The sequence below is a fragment of the Anneissia japonica genome, unplaced genomic scaffold, assembly GCF_011630105.1.
Source record: "Anneissia japonica isolate Jap-2015-1 unplaced genomic scaffold, ASM1163010v1 scaffold277_len1293397_cov203, whole genome shotgun sequence".
Taxonomy (NCBI): domain Eukaryota; kingdom Metazoa; phylum Echinodermata; class Crinoidea; order Comatulida; family Comatulidae; genus Anneissia; species Anneissia japonica.
Genome location: NW_022719460.1, coordinates 167,472 through 186,802, shown reverse-complemented (window position 1 = coordinate 186,802; position 19,331 = coordinate 167,472). Strand labels below are relative to the sequence as shown.

At 32.0% G+C, this 19,331-nt stretch overlaps 1 protein-coding gene across 3 annotated transcripts in view; it reads left to right on the top strand.

Moving 5' to 3' along the window:
* The window catches only part of LOC117110949 (transducin-like enhancer protein 1), a 35,288-nt gene that overhangs the window by 4,250 nt on the left and 11,707 nt on the right, over positions 1-19,331 (top strand). For 2 of the 3 annotated variants that reach the window (XM_033253800.1, XM_033253802.1), the window contains exons 3-9: positions 495-558; positions 2,316-2,360; positions 8,428-8,490; positions 9,869-9,943; positions 10,664-10,690; positions 12,118-12,337; positions 13,155-13,168. In XM_033253800.1, the coding sequence (XP_033109691.1) occupies positions 495-558; positions 2,316-2,360; positions 8,428-8,490; positions 9,869-9,943; positions 10,664-10,690; positions 12,118-12,337; positions 13,155-13,168 (508 nt within the window). The remainder of the gene's footprint in view (positions 1-494; positions 559-2,315; positions 2,361-8,427; positions 8,491-9,868; positions 9,944-10,663; positions 10,691-12,117; positions 12,338-13,154; positions 13,169-19,331) is intronic. The other variant, XM_033253801.1, reaches the window with a different exon arrangement.

Genomic DNA, 19,331 nt, shown 5'->3' with positions numbered 1-19,331 from the left:
ATATATTTCAAAATCAGAAGGATTTATGACTGGGGACGACAGTAGACGAATATCTTAATTGCTGTGTACTGATGCTGGTAGCCCTAAATAGCTCACAGTCAAGTAATTATAACTTGCTGGATCATAAAATACATTGATTGGTATTAATGTTCAGGGCTTCTTAACAAACTCCTATAAATAACTCATCATTTTTTTTAATCTGAATTTTTTTTTATATTCTCAACCTTCAATCATAACCTTGACTACTAACTGCAGATTGATGAGACAATCAAACGAATGGGAGTTTTTGGTTGTCATTTTTAATCATTTTTAGCCTATATAGCATATGAAAACGTGACTTTGCTAATTAAGCCTTTTAATCTGCTCATAATCAATAACTTGTTAACAATCTTCAATTTTTTTAAAGGAAAGACTTGTTGTTAAACCCTGGATTCTGTGTAAATATGTTTAGCCGAATATTATGATTTATTTTTGATGTCTACTTATTTTTGCAGTTTAAAAATGGAATGTGAAAAATTAGCACAAGAGAAGACTGAAATGCAACGCCACTATGTGATGGTATGTATTTAATCCTCTCTCTGATTCTAAATTGAAGTATTTTAGAAAAGGTGATAAATATGAAGATTGTTATTCATACTGTAAATCGATGTAGCAATAAAAACATGAATTTTGATTCCTTCTCAATTACAATTTTTCTCATACTTTTTGAAATGATTTTTAGTATTTAAATTATTTTAGGGTATTTTTTAAAGAATTATTTGTGTGTTTAGATATTTCCATTCATTAAATCATCATTAATTCAAATTTTATGACTGTTTTGTTATTTTTATGACAATAAGAATTATGTATACAGGCGTATCTTACAATATCTTTTTTTATTCCATAATTGGCTATCACAAAATTTTGTACAGTAAAATAATTATTAATAATAATTAATGATAAATGGTAGACACCAATCATGACCTCTTTAAGTGACAATCAAGCAAGGCTATATAATTATCTAGGTCAATATTTGCATTTTTAGGCCGTTAATTACTGCATTTTTATTATTCGATTGGCAGTTGCAGGCATTTTCTCCATTTACTCAGAAACTGTTAATATTTAGAACAAATGGTGTCATGCACAATGCAAATAGTGTTTATATCTCATTACCGTACGGTTCGTGCCATGACAATACCAAAAAAATTGTTGGTAAATTGCAATTACGCTTTAGCCACTTAAATAATCAATTAGATTTGATAAATGTTTATGAGTATAACAAGACTGTTAGCATTTCTAAAATTAATATCAAATGGTATAGGCGCTCTCAGTGCACTGTATGAAAGATAGGATTGAAAGCATACCTAACCTAACATTTTGTATGAACAATAATACCATAAACACACATTTTTGCCAATTGCCATTTTTTATGGGATAGTAATATACTATAGGCCTTATGTAATTTTCTGTATTAAGCAAAAAATTAAGTGAATTACAAAAAAAAAAAAAAAAAGAAAAGAAAAATTAACATACAAATTGATAAAAACCAGATGGCATTTTGTTGATTTAAAAAAAAATATTTGTTTAATGTTACAGTAAGCTGAAAGAATATTTTCAAAACTTGGATGAAATTTGTTTTGATATCATTGTTGGCTTGCTTTTGGATTTGTACATAGATCAGAGCTAATTAAATTGAAATAAAAATAATACAGTGACCCTGGTTGAATGTACTGTAGATCCAGCCTGCAGTTTGAGGGGTGGGATTATTTGCAATGTATTCTAATCAAGATGTGATTTGGATACCAACAACTGGTGAATGAACGATGATTGATGTGTTCAAAAGATCATGTTACATTAAAGAATCTATTTACCCCCATTCTGTATTCATGTTTTCAAAGTCCAATATTAACTTTACCATTGTTCATTAAACAAGTCCCAAAGTAATCAACTGTTTTATTCCCAACACAGTAGAACACGGAATATTACACTCAGTCAATTCCGTTATTGTCGTAGGAGAACCAATTCGCAGAGCTACAATAACGATCATAGAACCATTCGTTTTTGATTTACGGCCACCTGAGGGAGTGCATTGAACTGGGCCCGATTGTTATGGGCTTCGCCGATTTGCAGGACGTAATCAGCTACTCCTTGAAACACCTCACAGAACACCTTTGTTCAAACTGTTACCTAAATATTTGGAAAGAAATTACACAAAAAAGAATTGATCTACTGTACAGTATTTAACTAGATACAGTAGAATGAATCCAGATAGTTTGAATCAACTTTATACTATAATGATCTTTTCTAATGATGATTTTTTTAATTTTTATTTTCAGTATTATGAGATGTCATATGGATTGAATGTAGAAATGCATAAACAGGTAAATCATTGATAATTATAATAAATAACAGACACTGTATTTACATTAATTTTTTAGGCCTAATAATGATTGTGGGTTTACTTTTTAATTGCAGTTAATTAGATAAAGACAAAATGTGTTATTAAATTAATATTGTATCAGTCTAGACTGTATTTGAGGGCATTTGTTTGAGAGATGACTGGTGGATTGAAAAAGAATACAGCATCAACAATATTTGCAAGATAAGCAGATTATTGGAAGTTGAATCTTTTTTTATGTTTAACTTAGAAAATACACTGGTAAAATGCAATATTTCACCAATAGTTTTCAAGGAATTTGCTGAATATGAAAACAGTCTGACTAGGGTTGTCCGCCTCCACATGATTCATATTAGTAGTTAAAATTCCTGAACCATTATAATCATTAAAGTAGTACATAAAAATGTTTTTGAAGATATATTTAGTGGAGTATACAGATGGTGTTTTGAAAGGTATGTTATTTATTTCGACAAACTTAACCGCTGTTAAAATGCAATATTTCACTAATAGTTTTCGGAGAATTTGCCGAATATGAAGACAGTCTGTGACTAGGTTTTTGTCCGCCTCCACATAATTCATATTAGTAGTTATAATTCCTAACTACCATTTTAATCATTAAAGTGATACATAAATTGGTTTTTAAAGTATATTAGCAGAGTATAAAGCTAATGTTTTGAACTGTATGTTATTTATATGACAAATGCTAAATACTGGGAGGTATCTAGTTATCTTTACTCCGGATGTGATTGCTAAATGATGCAGAATATTTTCTTCCGTTGTGAATTACCTTGAATCCTGTACAAACTACTATAATAAAAAACTACCTGTTAATTGAAAAAAATAAAAAGGAAATGAATTTCCAAGAGAGAAAAAACCCCAAAAAAATATATATATAAAAAGTTTATAAAATAAATTGTTAGTAAGGAAATAAAAGGAGTGAAATTTGACTGTAAAAATTGTGCTGTTACGAAATGATAATCGTAAAGGAACTTAAGAGGTCCAATATACAGGCCTATTGTTTACTTTTTATTTTGAATATGAATTTGCTGATTTGATTTGTTATTTTGAAAATCATTGGTATCATGTATTATTGAATAAATGTGGCTTTGCCAGAAAAGAGAGAGAGAAAAAAAAACTACTATAATACAATAAAAATAAAAGTTAGGCCCCTAATGTTTAATGGTACATGATGGGTCTAGAAATCAGGCTTTTTCACACCTGCCAGAACACATCAAAATTTTCATATTTCGTTTTTGTTTTTTTTTTTAATTAGGAAAATGGATATAAATGCATTATAATTTATGTAATTTTGCATCATCTATTTTTCATGTTTTTGAACTTTTTTAATATAATTTAAAATTTCAATTGATTACATAAACTTCCAAATAAGGAGAACAAATACTGTGTGACAACTCAATGTTTTTTTTTCAAATCCAAAGTATATGACACAAAAGAAATTATTAAAACATCAAAATGTTATCAAAGGTCTACAATTGAACAATTTTAGTTTCATTTAACTTGAATTCCAAAACTTTTAAGAGACAGTGTTATTAAAATTCAGATTTTGATATTAATAAACATTAAACTTTAAACTATAAAATATACAAAACTAAATATTGTATAGTTTGAACAGTATCCTGTTTCTTACTTGTAAAATTCTAACGCATGAATCTGTTACCGTAGATCCCTGGATCCCAATTGAGGAGGTACTTGAAATACTTTTGTATCTCCTAAAGCGTTTGAAGTGAACTTGAGATTTTCACTACGTTTACAATTAACTGTCCTATAAATATTACTCTCCTATTAAATGTGTTGTTTTTCCATTTTACCTGTAGACAGCTAGAAAAGCATTACGTTTGGGTGTGTGATCAAATTGAACACTACAGTATATATTAGTTGCTGTTAGAAATGCAGTAAAACTGTAGTATAATGCAATTTTTAATGTAGCATATGATAATTAATAGCGCCTTGAGCGCTACTGCAGTGGATTTGTGCGCTTTATAAATTTTATTATTTATTATTATTATTAATATTGGAATGCTTATAAGACATTTTTTTTTATTAGGGCATTAAATTATGATTACAAATTTATGTACCGTACACTTTCATAATGGCATGCATGCTTTAGGGATTGTGATACTGTAATAGCATTAGGGGGTCCCCTGGCATATCCCACGGGTGGTATCGCCCAGCGTTTCCCATTTTGTTAAATGACATACTGTACTAATTTTTGGTGTACATTATTTTATTTCGAAAAAAATCTAGATGAAGTATAGTTGTTCTATCCTCAGGATACACTAAGAATACACATTAACAATAGAAATAAGATTTAAAATTATGTAGAGTAGGCGAATCTTATTCTCTAGTGCAAGATTACACCTCCCTACTACTGTACTGTATGCAATAGGCCTAGTGCAAGATTACACCTCCCTACTACTGTACTGTATGCAATAGGCCTAGTGCAAGATTACACCTCCCTACTACTGTACTGTATGCAATAGGCCTAGTGCAAGATTACACTCAAAATTGTCCTTTGACAAATATTGGATGATGCCAACTGTACTTGTTTTGATTGTTGAAATGATGATTAAAAATCTAGGCCTGCATAAGATAATGCAATTTAAAGTAAAGTAGACAGGTGTTAGCGTAGGCTACGAGGACATCTTGTGTTTCTGCTGGACAGGTAATCCTAAATCTGGCTGTTAGCACACTTTAAAATGTTCTTGACTTGAGAGTAGCTGGCTACTTATGTTTTGCTACTTATGTTTGGCCTGGCTGTTTTCAGACAAAACAGTATGATTTCATTCCCTATTTTTCTATTCTGTTGTTATTGGATTTAGATGAATAGCAGATTTGATGCTGTAAATGTCAGTTAAAAATATAATAATTATAGGGAATCTTTATACTGAATGAACTGTAGTACACAAAGTTTTTTTCATTTTGAATTGGAAACCCTATTAATAGGCCTGTCCATGTACAGTACAGTGTGTTCAAGCATGGAGGTATAATTTATTTTTGGCTATGGTATTAGTGTTTAGATTTAGCACTACAGCATAGCACTCAATCTTGGCTTGGTGAGTATTTTAGGCTTGGTATTGGTGTTAACAAATTTTCCTTATTGTAAGCAGGTTTTCCTAGAAAATTTTCTTTTAACTTATTATGTCTGGTGTCTTTAGGTTGGCATATTCTTTGTTTGAGTGTAAATTAGATTAACCGATAAGCGGTTTAAATTGCTTGTTGATATTCGAAGGTTTTGTGTGTTTGGTTCCTGTATGGCGCATATTAACACATCATACAACAGTGCTTTATTTATTATAGCACAGGATGCGAATTCTAGTAATAACATGGCTAACAAGGAAGATGAGCAGTATTATAGGTCAAGGGTTTAAATTATAGACAAAGAAAAAAGTTCATAAAGTGATTAAGCAATCAGTGGCAATTATCTTCTTAATTATTCATCTGCTCTGGCGGACATTTGTATCTCATAAAAACTATTTTAAAATGAGTTTGTTTTGGTTCATGATATACTTACAGCAACCTGTGGTTAGGCATTTCAATTGTTCACATTTAAACAATTGATGAAGTCACTATGCCTTCCTATGACTTTTGCCCTTTAAAAGATGTGAGAAAGTCATTCATTAATATTCATTGCTAATTATTAAATTATAAACTTTTTTTTTTAAATTTAATATCAAAATTAGGCCTACTGTAAGGTATCATGGTAGGCCTACTCTACTGTAATGTAATGCTTTACTTTTAAAAGTAAAGGCATGATAGGTCCTATATGATAATTCTAAGAAAAAAAAACTATGTTGAAATTATTAAGAGCAATTCTTTTGTTATTCATTGTATAAAAGTCCTTGGAAACCTTATGGCATATGCAGTATTATACCTCTCTGCGACTAAGATAAGAATTTTTGCATTGTATGAGCAACGATACATGGTTATTAAACCAGGATAATGTATTAGAACCAATGGGCCTGGCTGTTGGTATCTACATGGCTGCATTCAGGAAGGATATATGATTGTTGTAATAGACACACACAGGATATACTTGGCCAATTGTTTCCCGTCCATGGTGCTATTTGTTCACTTAGAAGTAGTACAGGAACAATTACTAGCTCCCAAGACCAGAGTAAATATGTTGTACCGTTGGAGGCGTGGCCTTGGATAGAGTCCAGCGAGTCAATTATCATGCACACTTCACTACTTCAGTACGGCTACATAAGCTCTCAGAAGAGATTTGAACTGAGGAAGAATTCTACATGTCAAGGAGGGATTAACAGCTGTAAAAGTCCTTGGCGATCAAGCTTTTCAGTCCAACCAGCTCTTTGCATCCACTTGCGCTCATTTCAAAGTGTTAAAAAAAATCTTGAGGGTTTATTTCTCTTACAAAATGATTGCATTGCAGTAGCTTTCCAATTTACTTTTTATTCCATTGTCTGTTTTCCTTTGTACAGTAGTAATATGCTGTGTTTGTTTTGTGATGGTGAATTGTTTGTAAATTATGTGAATATTTTCCATGCATGTTCACGGCCTAATATTCCATATCAAAGCCTATTAAATTATGGGAATGGCAGTGAAATGAGCCTAGCATCGTAGGTATTGATGAAATCGTGGACATAATGATATTCTTACTTCCTAATGCTCTGTTACAACGCCATACTTAGTATTTTGCGTATTATTTTGTAATTCAAGTAAGCATTGCAGGTTATTCGCATTCTGTTACAAGAGGGACAAAGCCAGAAAAAAACCGAGTTTTTTGTTGATACGATCACGTTAAATCGTTGACGCTTGTGAGATTCATAAGCACCGAGCTCTCCCGATGGGAATTGCACGGTCTGTGTCTGGCGGAACGTTAAACACAGCTGATATGCTGAAACCATGGGCTGTAGACTGCCACAGCGATATTTAAATCAATCTGTAACGAGTTTAGCACATCGTATCCTGTCAACGAGAAAATTATACCATCGAACTTGCAGACCCGATGGGACCCTGATGGTAACGCATGCAATACGATTGTAATTTATGAAACAGAAATCACCTCGCATGATTGAACACAATATTGCTCGAGAAAATTTCATGGAACTATCATACTAATGACTTGTCTAGTTGTATTACTGTAGGGTTTGGCACTTGCCATCCAGATAACCAATAGTGTATCATCTAATATAATTGTTCAGGTTTTGACTAGTATTCTTTAAGAATTATGCAGTGTGTAACTTTGGTCATATGAGATACGTTTTTTTCAACATGGAGCACACCCTACCATAGGCTATTGTCTATTGTTTGTAAACGTAGTGCTTATGCTATGTAAACAAATTTTATTTATTTTCATAATATTGCTACATGAACTGTGAAAAGCAGATCTTTGTTGATGACTGATTTATTGCAGTCAATACTATTAACAATGGTTCATGGTGTCATGGTAACATTTGTTCTACAATGTGTTTAATTTCCTTCGTATCTAATCAGTAAAACTACAATAACACACACTTTGGCTATGGTTTTATCTCTTCGTGGCCATAACAAAATGTGTTACTATTTGTATTTGTTTACCACATATTATAGGCTTTTATAAATGTTCTAAGCTAAAAAAAAACATATATTTTTCCTTGTCAACTTTGCTACAAAATTAGCCAATGAGATGGTTCGTAGAAGTACCAATGAGCAGTAAACTAGGTAGATCAGCACGACGTAAGTTAGCTCAGCACAGGGTATATATGGAAGAATGGTCAAATCATGGTCAAATCCTTTCGTGGTTGTTTGCTAAGCTCATATGTTGGCTGATTTAGAGAATGCATTTTTTATTTTATTTATTTTGAGAAAAAAAACTACTGAATAGCATTGTACAGGATTTGAAGCCCCGTCCTTGGAAATGGAGGCAAACATCTTTCCACAAAATCATATTTTTTTAATATTGCAGTTTTTTTCATATTTCTCTACATTAAAATATGAATTAGTTTGCATTTTTTTATTTGCATTGAATGATCTGTCTAGCTGTTAACAAATATTTTATGTATAAAAAAAGAAATGTTTTTTATTTGCAGACAGAGATTGTGAAAAGGTTAAATGCCATATGTGCCCAGATTATACCGTTTCTATCACAAGATGTAAGTTGGTTTATTTGTTTTTTATTAACACTTTTTATAACTCTATTAATTATTAGCATATAGTAATAAAGATATCGATCTAAAATGTGATTAAAATTTTAATATACCAGGTGGTATTAATAAATTTAGTATGATTTATATATTGTGATAAAAAATATGAGCAAGTATGCCAGTGTTTTGGTATTCTTGATACAAGGATATAAGATTGATTATTTGTCATCGTGCATAACTCGGTTTTCCAATATTTTTAATAGTTTTAAAAACAATTATTCAAATGCTATGGACAAAAACAGAATACACAGGTTTGTAATTAGTACAAATTATGAAAAGCATTACAGATAAAAATAAATAATTTGTTTTAGTTGTGTAAGTACTGTACAGTACAGTAAGGCACCTAAAAGTAATTTTTATTAATGAGTGGTTTTCATTTTTATTAACAGCTAACTTAACGGTTTATCGTAAGTTTAGCATTTTAAATGCATTGGCCCACTAATCATTATTTTATGGTGCAACTGACTAATATTAATAATTCTGATACCAGCTGGCACTGACTGGAGGCCCATTAATTTTGAAACCTTTGATTGAGCCTGTTTTCATGACGGTAGTCGCTAATGATATGATAACAATAAGGGTTAACTAAATGCTTGGCAGAATATGATGAAGTTCACTGCTGTCTGCACAATTTATTTTTAAATATTTAATTTATACAAATTTTGCTGAACAAATGACTTTATTTTTGTGAATGAATGAAAGTTATTCTTACTTAAGTCTTGTAAAAAGTGTAAAAATAATAACAAAATAAAAAATTAAAGTGCTTAAAAAAATATAAGCTTGCAATGAGAAGTGGATTAAAATTACAGTGCTCTACCAGCCAATTTATAAAGTCTACTTTGTGAATACTTACCTGGCGGGCTTTCCTGGTGTGTTTCTCATGTGTACAAATAAATGAATTTAGTACATGTAGTATAGTATACAGTACAGTACTAATACTTGCTTTAGTTTGCAGGAAAATTATTTCCCATTTTAATTTCTAATTGAAATTTTACTGTATAAATACAAGCATGCCAACAATGGAATTTCTATTTTTTCAGTTATTTTATTTATTTCATGTGTTTTAGCTTTAAACACATAGTGATTTAAGTTATGCAAATTAAGGTTAAATACTAATTGAGAATCATTGATAACATGAATATTTATTAGAACTTATATGAAACGGAGCTGTTTTAAAGAGAAAGATCTTTAATCACAATGTTAATAACATTTGGAAGATGATGTTGATCTTGTAATAAATTTTTATATTAGTATTATTCTTATAATTTAATTTAATTTTTTTTATTTAATTTTAATTCAAATTTTTTTAATTATTTTTGTTTTCCAGCATCAACAACAGGTTGCTGCTGCCGTTGAACGAGCTAAACAAGTAACAATGACCGAACTGAATGCTATAATCGGAGTAAGTTTTTATCTTGCTACAGTAATCTGAACTTTGTGATCAGATTTTTAAAATTATCGCCTTGTTTAAATATTCACGGTTTTTGTTGTCTCTTGTGGCATATACTCTACGTCTTGTTGACACGATATGATATTTGTTACTGACACTTTGGGAAATACATTTATATTTAAAAATGTTTGTATGAAAGAAAAGTAAGACTAGTTCTAACCCTCATTTAAATTTTCCTTCATAATAATCTACTGGTTTATTTTAATGATGATATTAATTTAGACTTGATTCTTAGCAAGACATTTTCATCTTGTCACGTAAAATGTTGATTGAACCACGCAAAATGTGTTCACGTAAACAGCCAATGAAGTGTCCAACTTAATTCAGTGGTGATTATTAATGATTGAAATTTTGAAGTGTTTTGGCATAGTGGTGTTCATTTTAAGTGTAATGTATGTATGTACTGTAACTACATATCTTGCACTTAAAACCAACTGGGGGATATTCAATGGAATCATATTCTGTACAGCCTTTATGGAATGCTTTCACTTTTGATATTATATTCATGATTACCATGACCCTGTGTCATTGTTTTATCAAATGAATTAAAATGTGATGAGGTACAGATTGACCCATGACCTCTTGCTTGGGTCAGATTTGTTCATTTTAAGGCAATTGTTAACAGATGAGAGAAATGATTCTGGATTTTCTTTTCTCTTTTGTCCTCCTCAGCAACAATCTCCATTTCCTCACTTTTCCGTAAGTATTTGACCCTGTCCACCACTTATAATACTACATAAATGAAATCTAACAAAATCGTTGACTAATTAATATTTTTTTTTTCTGGGATTGAGAAATACAGTAGAATTGCATACCTTTTTATACCAACTTTATCTACTGAATGAAATACAGTATAATGCTTGAATACTAATTACTCATCTTAATGCTTGTTTAATTCCACTCTTTTAAGATCAATTAAAAATTGCATTTTCTAAATTCTTCGCTCATCAAAATGTACCCTCTAAATTACTTGGATTATTTTAAATGCATTTTCTTTGATATCTCCAACGTGTATTTTAGCAGACAAATAAACTATAAGATTTGCACTAGAGAATATTCTTTAGGCCCCTTTAGTTAAACTCTGCTTTCTTCATAGAATCACAATCATAATAACTTTCTCATAGCGCTACCGATACATCCCTTGCCATTTACAAATACCATATAAAAGTCCTATAAATTCTCGTGTCCCTTTCTCTTTTTGAACAAACCAGATTTCAGATTGTGCAGTGTGCACAACTGCCTATTGCTTTAGTTTTGCATGGAATCTCATACATCTGCATCAGGTCTTAATAATTCTTCATTTCAGCTGTGCATTTATATCTATCTTTATTATTAGAAGTACTATTTGCTGTTTGCATGAAAATAATTGCTTGTAGGAGAATGTAGTATTTTTCCCAGTCAAGTGAAACATAACAATACATTATATCAGACAAACTCTAAAAAGACTAAAAGAAGCAGTAATGTAGAGAAAGTCATAATTCTATGTTCATCCTTTATTAGAACATCAATTATCGAGTCTCTATTTTGTACTGTATCTTTATCTATATTTTGCCCTCTATCATCTTCATTTATTTATTTATTCGACTTTACACAGGCAAAAATACAATAAAATATCAATGAAATAAAAGATTGCCGGTGACGGGAAAAGGCCAACAGGTGAACAAATCACACCTCTGATAGCGGCCGATCAGAAGAATGATTATCTAATAAATTGAAATTTATCATAATAAGGACAAAAAAAAAATTGTTTGCCCTCCTCCACCCACCCCTAACTGACTGAAAAAAAATGTGAGTGAATTTATCTTTACCAGATGCCCTACAAATTAGTCTAAAGTTGTTGTCTGATGTAAGATATTGCCATTGTAGGTCTCTGTGGGTTATTTTTTATTCCATCTGACAGTATTTAACAAAAATAAATAAATAAAAAATAAAACTTTTTCCACCCACCTCTATCATTTTTTTTAAAAAAGAAGGGCAAAAAAACAATTTATTTTATATGACCTAATAATGGGCAAAATTGCTTCTTTTGTCTTTTTTGGTGTATTTTAGTGTAATATAATATTATTTAAAATCAGATTACTTGGTATAATGAAAAAGAATATTTTTTTTTGCGTGCTTTATTACAGTATGATAAGATGCCTAAGTTACCTATACCAGCTTTCATGCAAGGAGGACAGCCTATACCCCAACACCCATTACCACATGCCCATGCTCCCCCTGTGCCTATGCCTCCCCACCCGGGTGCAATGCCAGGGACACCAACACTACCACACACACCTGGGGGATCTGGTCTTCTGGCCTTGTCGATTAACTCTCAACCACATATGCCAATCAAAGAAGAAAAAGGTGAGATTTTTCAAAATTATGAGTTTTAAATAAATAATGAATGAATAATGCAATTTAAAATTTTTCTGTTTTTGTATTATGCCCTAAGTACTGCGTGAGTGTCTCAAGCCAGCTACAAAATTGCCTTCAATAAGTAATATAAATAAATAATAATTGAATTTAACATCACAATATAAATCCAGTACGATGTAGATTTCAATTTATATTCTGGAAATAATGACAAATGTACAAATGGTTAAATTAATGAATTGAAGTAAATGATGATTAATTTTGAAAAGGCTCTTACAATCCTAGCAACCAATCAGTTGTATTCTGTGATTTATATCAGAATAAACGGCCATAAATTTATATTCTATATTCATGACGTGCATCTGCAAGGTAACTTCCCTGTGGCCATTTCAGATATGCTCAGTTTCTCTTTGTGTAAATTATACAAATGAATTGATTTAATTCGTCATGTGACAATCCCTCACATAGTTTGGCAACTTCAATTAAATTTGAGGATCAGTGACATAAATTTGTACTGATGTTGCTTACGACAGATGTTTGCAGAGAATTATTGTTTGCATTCATCATTGCGGTATTCCACTGCTGTATCGTGGTCGATAATTCTGGAGGTTTTTCAAGTTATTGAAACCGGCTACGATGTACAGCGATTTTGCATATTTCACCATTTTTGACATGGTTATGAACATTTTCTTATTTTTTTTACTTTACAACTTGATTTTTCATCGTGCTTTCATCTTGCAATGATTCATTAATTGCACCAAACGCCGCTACTAATTACCTGCATTGTTACCATGGTTACACCCATCAGCTGTTGACCGCCAGGTAAGTGAAATATATTTCATTGTGTTCTGAAGCTTCTGATACACAAAAAAAAATTGTACCTAAATGTGCAGACATCTGAATTGCAAAGCTATAATTTCTGTTCTCATGATTGTAAAATGTAATGAGAGAAGAGAACTCTAAATCCCCTCTTGCTTTATGATTCTGCAAATATTTGATTTACCGAAGCAACCGTCTTTGATTTTGCCTATAATCAAACTCGGTCATCAGCTCCTTTATCCCCTCTTCCAGCTTACATACATGAATCCTTCATTTACCTTTCCCAAACTATAAATTTGCTATTGTTTCATATGTCAAACAAGTCGTTGGAGATAACCTTTAAGCTTATGAATAATTGGTTTTAAGTGTCTTTATCAATTTCTTTAAATCTGTCTGGTGTAGTACAGTATCATATTTTATTTTGTTTGAGTACTTCACTATTTATGTAATTGAAAAAATATATTATTATAATTACACATGATGTAAATTTTTATCACTGAAATTTTAAGAATTTGTTCTTGTACTCTCATGCAAATATATTTGATCTGAAATGCATGAAAATTCCAATGAAAATAGTATGATAAATTTTCTGCTTGTTGAAGAAGATAATTTGCAAACTTAACTGGAAAAAAAAAGTACAATTAGAGCGTTGTCACAATGTAGTCGATAACCATTGCTGATTATTTTTTTTTCTGGCGATTTTTTTTTTATCGTCATTCTATCGGTTATTACTAGTAATTTTTCATTTAGTCTAGATTTAAATATTCTTGCGCCAAGATGGTTGACTGTGTTTATGTAGTGTAGGTCATACAACCTAATAATTAGTATTTCAAAAAGCAATCTCAGACTTTTATCATCTTGTTTAACTGCGAGTACTGTTCTTATATTCGTTTGTTTAAACGGTGAAATGATGCGTATCAAGGGCATTGCTTGAAATCACAGCCAGCTTCCGCGATTTTGGTGTTTATTTTCCGAGCTCAGGGAACGTGTGGAAATTCAGTCGTGTGGAATGTTGTGTTAGGCTGCTGTAACTGCGGGAGGTGTATGCTGATGAGGTGAGGGCTTCTTATGGAGTCACCTTTCCACTTTAAATAACTGATAACACTTGCCCACGGCAAGGTACAATTTAACCATATTACAAACCTGCGAGGCGAAATTGAACAGCTCCACGTTACAGCATACTTAATTTGCTCTTGTCTGATTGCTGCATTGTTTGATGTCATTTAATATGCCAAAAGGCTTCTAATCCTTTTACTCTCAGCAGTTGAGTGTTCAACAGTTTTTACTAGATAATGCCCTTAATTGTTGTTAGCCTTCGTGTGACTGTTCTAAGCCCTTTAGGTGGGTCACTTGCATTGTTGCTAGGTAGTGTGGGCAATACTGAACCACTGTGCAGGCAGCAGCAAGTAGAATTTTTCAACAAAGGACAGATTAGAGGCTTAGCTCTGAATGCAGCCTTGCTTTCAAGTGGGATTTTCGCTTTGAAAATTCCAAGAATGTTGTCTTTAGTAACCTTATGTAGTTTTCTTTTCCCGTGGTTGCTCTTGATAGCTATGGCCCATAGAGGAGAACATTTAGTAAGTTCTCTTTCTCCTCATAAACATCTTTGTTAATGTTATTCATGGACTGAAACCTCCCAGCCTGGTAGCCATTTAAGTACCATTGTTGGGTCTTTTAATTCAGTAGCAGCCTGTTTATCTAGCCTAGCTTTATTGTAACAAGAGGCTTAATCCATGATAGACAAAGAACTGAGCCTACAGTAGGTCGAGTTTGCTTTTCACTGTTTATACTTTGCTAGAAATTGTTTCTTTGCAGTTATTCTCTTTAGCTACTTCAATTTGGACAATTTATTGTGCTAATATATAGTGCACCATATATTGGATGAATGACTTGAAGAGAGATCTGTGATTTTCTGGCTATTTCTAAACAATTTGTATTTTGCTGGTTAAATTGGTCGGCGATGAATTATTAGCAAGAGAATCCTCAATATGTCTACTGCCGTTGTTTGCTTTATGCATTGTAGCCTATCACATGTTCCCACAACACTCTCTGTAAGCAGGTGCTTGTAATTTAGATGCTACCGAACTGTTTTGATATGAAATGCTATGAGCGAAGAATGCTAAATATTTATTAACACTAGTTTAATTTGTTATTCTCAATTGTTTGCCTATTGACTAGCCATTGCGACCGTTTAAAAAAACTTTCCACGCCTCAATACCCGGCCTGTATTACTCGTAATAAACAGTTATTGTGTTCACATCAATGGCGTGAATAATTAGAGCATATGATCAAGCAAGTTTCAAAGCCTTTTTGCATGCTCAATGAATAGCTTGTCTGTATTGTTCCAAAAAATATATAATTACCAATGCGTTTTGAACGACATCAATATAATGATTAGGTCGTTGTTTCTTAAACTCAATTTCAATCAACAAACGTTCTGAACCAGTACCGTGTAAACACAATCATATGAAATTAAGGGGGTTTTTTTTGAATGGTTGGAATAAGTTTCCCAATACTTTAGAGGGCATACACAATAAAGTGTAGTGAATTATGTGATGTGGTCAATGGCTAGTGAAATTAAACCTGTTCGTATCTGTCATTTTTACTCTTCTCCATTGCCTTAGTCCTGCATTTACGGCATTGTGTTAACCAATTGATTGCATTCCGAGTGATAAGAATAACGATCCATTGCGCTACATTGATACAGCTCGATAGGATAGACACGTTAGGCACTCCCATGGATAAATTTCTAGCTTAGGTGTTTTAGTCTTTCTAATCTGGTTTTAAAATTAATTCATTGTGAAAATCAATAATGCTATGAGACATGTTTCACTTGCACAGTAATATATATTTCTAAAAAGCTAATAATATGCCCTACCAACTGGGTACTTCACCGCTTTAATACTAAATGCTAGTAAATGTAATTCAAAAGTATCAAATTTTATATTTATTGCTTAACAGACATGTTATGTTTATATGATATTCATCATGATCTCTGATTGGCCAATAGATGGGAATATTTCATACATAATTCATGAGTTTGGATCGAATTGCCAAGTTTCATCAGGTCATGATTTGAAGGACTCAAGTATTTTTTTATGCTGTACCTCATTTAATGACATTGTAAAGTGATACCTCTCATAAGTTTTCCTGCCCTGTTTTGCCACAATTCAATTGATACCGATTCTATACTCACTGATGCGTGCAGTCACTGTTGAGACTGTTCACTGACTGTTGGTTTCACGCATGAGCGGCTCTTGGGAATTAGATGTAAACCGCTGTAGCCAGGCTGCTGAGAGTCACGCTATATTCACTGACGACAATAGCAGTTGGATAGCGAGTTAAAATGAGGAATGTTTACTCTGCGTGCAGTGTTGTCAGATTGATTATTTTTGGTTTATAAATATACGACTAGTGCAGTATAGGCGAGAGTAATTGAGTCTCAAAATGAGCTGCCAGTGCTGGTAGCATACAAAATTTTTGTTGCCATGGTTGTGGCAATATTGATAGATTTGAAACCTGTGTTGTATATGTCATTCGGATTTGTGTCCCATAAATGGTGACAAATGGTGCTGCCTGTCCTTAGAATAATGAATCAATCTATAAGAATAAGTCGAAATTATAATTAAAGCTCTGCTAAAATGTGGACTTGTACTTTTTATCATTTTAATAATAGAACATTTCTGATTCATAAATATGGTAGTAATTGTTGGTAAATACATGCCTAATCTTTGTTATAATATGCTGGTAGAAATTCATTTAAAACGATTTAAAGCCATCTTTTCTGTTCCAGCAGTATTTCTGAGCATGCTCATTTAAAAAATCTAGTCATGTGATCATCCACCGCATATTGATTATCAGCAGTATTTTTAATTATCACTTAGATTTATTAATTTTTTTCCCCGAGTCATCTCGAATTGCTATACCTGCCACTTCCCCGGTAAATGTTTATACAGCTGAATATTGGCTTCTCAGTTTAGATCTGTTAAAATGCAGCAATGCTCGAGAGATTCATACGACTACCGCTTTGTTAGCACAGATTCTTGATCGCTCGCTCATACTTATGTCCGTCAATGAAATTTGTCACTTCACAAAACACTCTGTAATAACATAATGAGTATCAAGTGCTTTTCATTTCGACATCCAGTTTAATTTCCACAGATTGAACAAAATTACAGTCCTGTTTTCGTTGCGAGGTGTCAAAACCAAATCTTAGCCGAAGAATTAATAAATTATCCAAGCCAATCTCGAATGACCAACATGAAGCAATTAGGTGCAATTAATATTTTCACCTAATTGAAAAATTGAATGTGCTTGTGCATATTTTTCATCATGATTGGATGTAATTTAACTGCCTCATAAATATTCATAGAAATTGTAATTGCAAATGAACTGTCTTGTTTTCATAAGCTTGGTAAATTTTCTCAAGATCCAGAAGACATGGACAGTATTGTCATATAATTTCAATCCAAAGGCCGAACGGGCAATTAAATACCTGCATAGCGGGACCTACTGTACACATTGCTTCAATCTCTGTAATGAACTGTGTTTTCTTAACCTGCTTGACTTCGCTTAAGCTGAGGTAACAATTGTACACATTCAAATTAACATATTCTTCGCATTTACTGCCTCAATTTAGATAATGTACAAACATATTTTGGAATATATGTTGAGCTGAAAAAGACATAGTATTTTATGATTCCTAATATTTAGCCTTTTTTTGCTGCTTTAAAAAAATATCTTAATTTTATGAAAAATAAAATATTTTCTAATACAAACAATTTAATGTCAGCATGGTAAATATTGCCATTGTATTGTAGTAGCCTGTTTTTAACATTTTAAATTGTATATGAAACAATGATATAATGTAAGAATTCAAATCTACTCTATGTATACTTTGTACAGGAAGAGCAAAAGAAATTGATCATAGCATGTTTTTTAAAGAATGAATGCTATTTACTGTTAGGGTATAGGCAGCAAGACTAATTACCAACAGCTGCTAAAATATTTAAATAAAAACCTGCAAATTTAAACAAGGTCAATTAAATACCCAAAATATATACACTCAATTTGATAAAATTTCAATGCCACACTATTTAATAGTGCTGTAATGTATTTTATGTAGAAGCTTAGGCCAAGACTCAGAAGCGCTCATTATTGAGTATGCATTAAAAGAATTGCATTGGCTAGGGAGTTGGGCCAGAATTTTTATTGAAAAACCTTCATATGATGGATGTTGAACTGTTGCCTTGTATGCATCTAGCAAGTCGGACTGTACGCGTTGCTGTCCAGTCGTCATCTATTCCAGACGCCATCCATGACAGCACGAGTGTGCACTGCATGTCTGATGCCTATACATAATGACTTCGATCTGAGACAAGCAAACGTGATCGTTTTGTAGACGCAGATAAAAAATGACGACGGTCTAGGTTTTAGAGATTGATATAAATGGTGTACTCTTAGGTATGTCGGTGAAGTATCGTTGCTGATATTATCTGAATAATGTTGATTGCATATGATAATAAAGCAGAATGAATAGGATCATCGTATTTCAAATAACTCCGTGTTAGCCTCATCTGATTACTGTACTACATAGTTTCGAATCGTAAAATAACTTCAGTACCGGAATGCAAATTTCAATGTTTTTTTATGACATGGATATACAGTAAGTTGAGGGTTGTTCAACCATAACTCTAAGCTAATGGATTGTTTAGAGCAAGCAATGTCAGTAGAGTTTATTTTAACGTCTACACAAATGATTAAAAAAAAAACCCCTTTCTAATATTATGCATATACCAAAATTGCAATATTCCAGTATCTATCAATAATGAAGGAGGCCCTCTATTATAAATAGTAATTATATTGTTAGGCTATACGACATTGGTTAAATCAGCATAATTGTATTATAATAAAGAAGGGGAATACAAACGTATTATACATTTTTTTTTTAATTGTAGGTTTCATAATCTTTTTATTTATCCTATGAATTATATTTCCAATTATTTGTGTTCTACTGGTTTATGACTTGTGTTTCATTGATACCTAGCTGATTAATTTCTGAAAAATGTCCCATGGAATTACAGTCTCATAATAACTCACTATACTCTTTCAGTTTTCTGTTTATCCAGGCAGCTCTTAAGATTTTCTAATATAATCATGTAGATGA